We start from the raw sequence: 7,500 nt of genomic DNA on the forward strand, positions 1-7,500 counted from the left end.
ATTTAATAGGTAAATTCTCTCTCTCTCTCTCTCTCTCTCTCTCTCTCTCTCTCTCTCTCTCTCTCTCTCTCTCTCTCTCTCTCTCTCTCTCTCTCTCTCTCTGTGGGGTTAAAGTCTGTCTTTAGTTATCTTTAATTATCACCTTTGCTTACCTGAAAGAGAGAGAGAGAGAGAGAGAGAGAGAGAGAGAGAGAGAGAGAGAGAGAGATTAGCGACCTTTCACACCTGTTAGGCCTTAAAATTTTGATTAGGCATATGCTAATTAATCAAAGCTGGTGGGAGAAAGTAGTAGTAGTAGTAGTAGTAGTAGTAGTAATAGTAGTAGTAGTAGTAGTAGTAGTAGTAGTAGTAGTAGTAGTAGTAGAAATAAGGAAGGGGAATTGTATGCTGTATATATAGTGATCTTAGTGGTAGTAGTAGTGGTAGTAGTAGTAGTAGTAGTAATAGTAGTAGTAGTAGTAGTAATAGTAGTAGTAGTAGTAGGTCAGAAAATTATAGAAAAAAAAATGGGGAAAATGACAGATAGACGGAAACAGGTGTGTGTGTGTGTGTGTGTGTGTGTGTGTGTGTGTGTGTGTGTGTGTGTGTGTGTGTGTGTGTAAACCATTAATCTAACGTCACACTTTCTCAACATTCTCTCTCTCTCTCTCTCTCTCTCTCTCTCTCTCTCTCTCTCTCTCTCTCTCTCTCTCTCTCTCTCTCTCTCTCGTTTCCTGAGAGAATTTTCTGTTTTATTTGTTATTCTGTTTATTTATAAGAGAGAGAGAGAGAGAGAGAGAGAGAGAGAGAGAGAGAGAGAGTGAGGCACCCGCAATATTCTCACTTAGCTCCTCCTCCTCCCTCACCTCCTCCTCCTCCTCCTCCTCCCTCATCTCCTCCTCCTGCTCCTCCTTCATCTCCTCCTCCTCCTCCTTCTCCTCCTTCTCCTCCGACACATGAAAAACTAAAAAAATAAATAAATATAAAAATAAATAAATAAAAACTCAACTTTCTCTCATAACTCTTACATAGAAAATAAAATAGAAAGAAAAAAAAAAGAATAACGAGACAAAAATAATAAAACTCGCAAGATGGCAATACTGCGCGGCGCAAAGACGGTGTTGCCAAATGTGGTTTTTTTTTTCTTTCTTTTTTTTATTTATTTAGTTGTTTCTTTGTAATTTGGAAAGGTTGTGGGTGTTTTTGGGAAGTTGTTGTTGTTGTTGTTGTTAGGTGTGTGTGTGTGTGTGTGTGTGTGTGTATGTTTGTGTGTGCGTGTTTAGCTGTATGTATTTGGCAACAGTGTATGTGTACGTGTGTGTGTGTGTGTGTGTGTGTGTGTGTGTGTGTGTGTGTGGCAGGGTCAGGCGGGTCGTCTTGGTTGTCTTAGTAGTAGCTTGTTAGTGCCACCTCCTCCTCCTCCTCCTCCTCCTCCTCCTCCTCCTCCTCCTCCTCCTCCTCCTCCTCCTCCTCTTAGAACCTTCCTCTCAGTGCCTCCGTAGTAGTCTCCTCCTCCTCCTCCTCCTCCTCCTCCTCCTCCTCCTCCTCCTCTTAGAACCTTCCTCTCAGTGCCTCCGTAGTAGTCTCCTCCTCCTCCTCCTCCTCCTCCTCCTCCTCCTCCTCCTCCTCCTCCTCCTCTTAGTCGATTAGCTATGCCCTTCCTCCTCCTCTTCTTCCTCTTCCTCTTCCTCCTCCTTATCCTCCTCCTCCTCCTCCTCCTCCTCCAGCAGCCTCGCAGTGTCCAATTAATATGCTTGTTCTTCCTTTATGTTCATTGGTGTTTCTCTCTCTCTCTCTCTCTCTCTCTCTCTCTCTCTCTCTCTCTCTCTCTCTCTCTCTCTCTCTCTCTCTCTCTCTCTCTCTCTCTCTCTCTGTTCATCCGTCCGTCTCTTTCCCTTTTTTCATCGTTTTTGTTTATGAGAGAGAGAGAGAGAGAGAGAGAGAGAGAGAGAGAGAGAGAGAACTTTTCGTACACATTCAAGTAGCTTTTCAGTGTGTGTGTGTGTGTGTGTGTGTGTGTGTGTGTGTGTGTGTGTGTGTGTTCTTGTTCTCAATGACCTCAGTTGACCCGCCGCGGAATAGGACACACACACACACACACACACACTTAAGCAGAGGTGGTAACGATGCAGTACATTTTTGTTTTGGGTTGAGAGAGAGAGAGAGAGAGAGAGAGAGAGAGAGAGAGAGAGAGAGAGAGAGAGAGAGAGAGAGAGAGAGAGAGATTTGTACTGTACATAGGTATGTGATGGTGTGTGTGTGTGTGTGTGTGTGTGTGTGTGTGTGTGTGTGTGTGTGTGTGTGTGTGTGTGTGTGTGAGAGTAGAACAGTACACAGGTGACATTGAGTTCGTGAGGGAGAAATATGGGTCGCACACACACACACACACACACACACACACACACACACACATCATGGTTCCCTCAGCAGCAGAGCATGGTGTTGATATAATTACCGTGAGATGGCGGTGTTTGCGTCACAAGGCAAGCAGGGTGTCGCTTGGGAAAGACAGATATCAGGAAAGTTATGTCAGTTCACAGGGTATCTATTTATTCATTTATTTCTGCGTATTATATAGTGAACACTGCCTGCCTGCCTACCTCTGTATTTCCTCATTCGCAAGACTCGTGCTCTTCCTAAAGGGAGGTTTCTAGACACTTATCCTCCAGTTTTGGATAATCCTTTTAACTTTTGGGGGGACCGGCGCCTCAGTGGACTTTTTTCTTTTTCTCTTTTTTATCTCTTTTTTTTTGTTCCCCTTTGACAGTTCCCCTCTCATAAAAAAGAACAGGACAGATACAGAGAATGGTTGTCGCTTATTACCAAGGCCCTTGGTGTGTTGATTACCAATGGTGCCGCCAGGTGACCCCGCCACACCTGCTCCCCTGACCCGTGTCTTGTTCCTTCAGGTGAGGTCACCAGTGGGCCCAGGACCGCCCGGACTGGGCAGTCACCGGCGGCGGCCAGGCTCCCCCGACCCCCGAGCACACGCCAGGACCCGTGCCGCCCACCGGGACTCCCCCAGGACCTCCCCAAAGACCTCCCCGCGCTCCTCTCCGAAGTCCTCCCCAGTGAGGCAGGTGCACCGAGAGGTGAGTGTGTGTGTGTCTGTGTGTGTGTGTGTGTGTGTGTGTGTGTGTGTGTGTGTGTGTGTGTGTGTGTGTGTATGTGTGTGTGTTGCCCCACACCTGCCTGACGGAGTTGTGTTGCCTTGCAGCGGTCGGTCAGCCCGCGACGGTATGTGCCGCGGGGCGGGGGCGTGGGCGGGCGTGGCCCCGGCACGCGGGTCACGCCCTCGCCGCCCAACAAGCGCGCCACGCCGCCCACCTCCCCAAGGGTGAGGCGGCAGCGGTCCCCCTCCAGCGGGGCGCCGCGCAGGAACCCTTCGCCAAAGCTCACCGAGGCTGGCGGCGCCAAGGCACGGCAGAAGCGGGGCGTGTCCCCAGGCGCTGCCCCCTCCCCAGCCCCCGCCCCCCTCCGCTCCCCGTCCACGCCCCCGGGCTCCCTCACCCCCGCCTCTCGCAGACCCCCTCGCCCACCTCCACCATCGCCGCCGCCGCCGCCGTGGTGGCCGCCGCCGCCAACAACCTTAGTAGCGCGGCGCGGCCCCTTCCCCCGGGGCGCGGCGCCCCGCATCCCCCACCAGCAGCAGCCAGCGGCCTCCATCCCCGGGATCGCGCCGGCCTCCCTCGCCGCGGGGCACGTCTCCTCGTGGGCGCGGCACGTCGCCGGGGTCCCGCGGCCCGCCCATCAGTGAGGAGGCGCTACGGGCCAGGGTGCGGCGCGCCCTCAACGCGCGGCTGTACCTGCTGCACCAGCCCGGCCCCAACTCCTTCACGGTGGGCGGCGACTCCCCCACACACAAGTACAAAGTCATCATTGGACCCCAGGTGAGTGATGCTCCCCCTCTGTGCCCCCCATCCCCTCTCTTCCTGCCGCACTTCCTCCCGCCAGGTGTGTGCTTCCGCCCCTCACACCTCCGCCTGGTGCTTCCTCCCAGCCACCCCGCCACTCCGCCCAGACCTGCTTCCCTCACACCCCTGCCCTTCCCTGCCCTTCTCTCCACCCTGGCCAGGCGTGGCACGACCATGACCTGCCCCAAGGCGCCCCGTGACCACACGCCCTCCCCCAACCTGAACCAACCACACCACCTTGCCCTCTCCTGCCCCAACCACACCCCTTCCCCTCCCGCCCCAACCACACCCCGGGATGTGTGCTCCTGTTTCGCCCTCCTCCTCCTCCTCCTCCTCCTCCTGGTGCCTAGGCCTAACAGCAACCCTGAGGCCCACAAAGGGAGGTGTGAGGCCCGCTGCTCCTTCCCTCCCCTCAGGCGTGTGACCCGCGCTGGAGGGAGTGGGGAGCATTCTTCTGCTTCTTCTTCTTCTTCCTCCTGTTATAGTTGTTTGTGTTCTTTTCCTAATGTTACTTTTTTTCATTCCTCCTCCTCCTCCTCCTCCTCCTCCTCCTCCTCCTCCTCCTCCTCCTCCTCCTCCTCCTCCTCCTCCTCCTCCTGACGTTATTCTAATTGTTTTTCGTAGGTATATCTAATTCACTACTACTACTACTACTACTACTACTACTACTACTACTACTACTACTACTACTACTACTACTACTACTACTACCACACGCCCCTCAGTCGCTTCGGGTCATTTCATCTGGTGGGTTGTTACAGTGTTTTCCGGTGATTGTGATGGTGGTGGTGGTGGTGGTGGTGGTGGTGGTGGTGGTGGTGGTGGTGGTCTTCCTGTCCCTACATACAGACAGACAGACAGACGCTCACTTGCATACATTCATACAAGTAAACATTCATAAAAGTGTGTGTGTGCGTGTGTGTGTGTGTGTGTGTGTGTGTGTGTGTGTGTGTGTGTGTGTGTGTGTGTGTGTGTGTGTGTGTGTGTACGCGACCAAGTGGCGCCTACGTGAGTGACATTCTCTCTCTCTCTCTCTCTCTCTCTCTCTCTCTCTCTCTCTCTCTCTCTCTCTCTCTCTCTCTCTCTCTCTCTCTCTCTCTCTCTCTCTCTCGTAATGTCGTTATCTCCTTCCTTTTCATTCCTCTTCACTCTTAACAAGTTTTCCTCCTCCTCCTCCTCCTCCTCCTCCTCCTCCTCCTCCTCCTCCTCCTCCTCCTCCTCCTCCTCCTCCTCCTCCTCCTCCTCCTCTTGGTCTGCCCAGATCATCAGCCTGGTTATGTCTCTCTCTCTCTCTCTCTCTCTCTCTCTCTCTCTCTCTCTCTCTCTCTCTCTCTCTCTCTCTCTCTCTCTCTCTCTCTCTCGAACACTTTTTACCTAAAGTACAAACGCACACATGATTAGAGAGAGAGAGAGAGAGAGAGAGAGAGAGAGAGAGAGAGAGAACGATTCGTGCATATAAGTAAACAAATATACGACTATTTGAAATATGAGAGAGAGAGAGAGAGAGAGAGAGAGAGAGAGAGAGAGAGAGAGAGAGAGAGAGAGAGAGACCCAGTGGTAAGGAAGGTCGTAGCCATCCATGTCTACACCTTGTATGGTGCTATTGTTACTCTTGGTGGTGGTGGTGGTGGTGGTGGTGGCGGTGGTGGTGGTGGTGGTGGTGGTGGTGGTGGATTAACTATTGTACACTTTCACATATCTGTCCTCGACCCCCCTCCTCCTCCTCCTCCTACTCCTCCTCCTCCTCCTCCTCCTCCTCCTCCTCCTCCTCCTCCTCTAAGGAATACTAAGGAAGAAAAATATAAGTTGTGTAATAGTTTAAATAGTAGTAGTAGTAGTAGTGGTGGTGGTGGTGGTGGTGGTGGTAGCAATAGTATGTTCCTTATTACCATACTCTCTCTCTCTCTCTCTCTCTCTCTCTCTCTCTCTCTCTCTCTCTCTCTCTCTCTCTCTCTCTCTCTCTCTCTCTCTCTCTCTCTCTCTGTTTTTGCGTCTGTCGGTGTTCAGTCTGTGTGTGTGTGTGTGTGTGTGTGTGTGTGTGTGTGTGTGTGTGTGTGTGTTGTCAATTGATATGTATATAGGTGTGTGTTTTTGCGTGGTGTTGACAAGACGTGTGTGTGTGTGTGTGTGTGTGTGTGTGTGTTTTGTCAATCTCCATTTTATTTTGCTCACACCACCACCACCACAACTACTACTACGTCTACTACCACCACTACCATCACCACCACCACCACTTCTACTAAAATCCTTCCTTCACCTTTCTCATGTTGCCTCCCCATACACCACCTCCGCCACCACCACCACCAGCGTAACTCTACACGAATGGTGATGCAACACTGCGTTAATTCCGGGTGGTGGAGTGGATTACCTTACGGTGGTGGTGGTGGTGGTGGTGGTGGTGGAGAGGGAGGGAGCGAGGGAGGGGGATGAAAAAGGGAGTAGGTAGGAAAGGAAGGAAGGAAGGGAGTACTGTAACTGGTTCTCTCTCTCTCTCTCTCTCTCTCTCTCTCTCTCTCTCTCTCTCTCTCTCTCTCTCTCTCTCTCTCTCTCATGGTGGTGGTGTTGGTGTTGGTGGAGGAAGAGAAGAATGGAGGGGATAGAGGTGGTGGTGGTGGTGGTGGTGATGGTGATGGTGGGGGGATTGGGGGGTTACTGGGTGCCCGCCTGCTCCAGCAACTCAAGGTCACCACCACCACCACCACCACCACTGCCATCATCACCATATTTACATTACTATAGCATTTGACTCTCCACCACCACCACCACCACCATCATCTATCACCACTCATACATGCGCACCCTGACATCACCACCATTAATACAGTACACATCACCACCACCACCACCACCACTCACTACCAAGGAAAAAAAAGACATCAAACTTCTATTAACTTCCAAGAAATCTTAGTAACCGTGATATATATATACGTGCTTTAAGTAGATAACAATATTACATAGTAGAGGGAGCGTGTGGTGTGGTGTGGTGTTGTGTGGCACCTGAGAACCCAAGGGTGTGGCGTATATGTGATCTGTGTTGGCGTGGGTACCAAAAGAACATTATAGAGGACTGCGGTATCAGGCTGGTTAGAGATTATAGAGACCATTAGAAACCATGGATAGCTGCAGGAAGTCACCATGCCTACACGTTTCTTAACTAGAGAAAGAGAGGGAGGATGAATTTCATAACTGGCATCGCTTTTAGGCTCAATTCTGGCGGGGAATCTGCAGTGACGGTTGGAACTGAACGAAGGAGAGGCAAGCAGAAGAATACATACAAGTTAGAGGAAGGTTTCAAGGTTGATTCCCCTTTAACACCAAAAAATAAATATGTAAACGAGTAGGCTAGACAGGCTGAGGCAGGCTGGGAAAGATGTAGTGAAGATGTAAGAGGTAGAACATCGACTAGAGAAGAGGAGAAGAATACGAGGACTGTGAAAAATATAGGAACTGTTTCAAAGATACTATAGATATAAAAATCTGGCTGGGGATAATAAGCTTTAGGGAATAGATGGGAAGATTGAATGTTTTTGAAAGGAAGAAGTTGTAAAGTCTGAATAATACATAAATGCATCGATAGAGGTTTTTTTTTTATTTATTTTTTTTTTAT

At 50.7% G+C, this 7,500-nt stretch overlaps 1 protein-coding gene across 1 annotated transcript in view; it reads left to right on the forward strand.

Moving 5' to 3' along the window:
- Positions 1-7,500, forward strand: part of LOC135115660 (mitogen-activated protein kinase kinase kinase 1-like) — a 36,094-nt gene that overhangs the window by 13,397 nt on the left and 15,197 nt on the right. Inside the window, exons 5-7 of the mRNA XM_064032583.1 lie at positions 2,889-3,071; positions 3,197-3,316; positions 3,576-3,869. Coding sequence (XP_063888653.1) covers positions 2,889-3,071; positions 3,197-3,316; positions 3,576-3,869 — 597 coding nt within the window. The remainder of the gene's footprint in view (positions 1-2,888; positions 3,072-3,196; positions 3,317-3,575; positions 3,870-7,500) is intronic.

Source organism: Scylla paramamosain, chromosome 29 (assembly GCF_035594125.1).
Source record: "Scylla paramamosain isolate STU-SP2022 chromosome 29, ASM3559412v1, whole genome shotgun sequence".
NCBI lineage: Eukaryota > Metazoa > Arthropoda > Malacostraca > Decapoda > Portunidae > Scylla > Scylla paramamosain.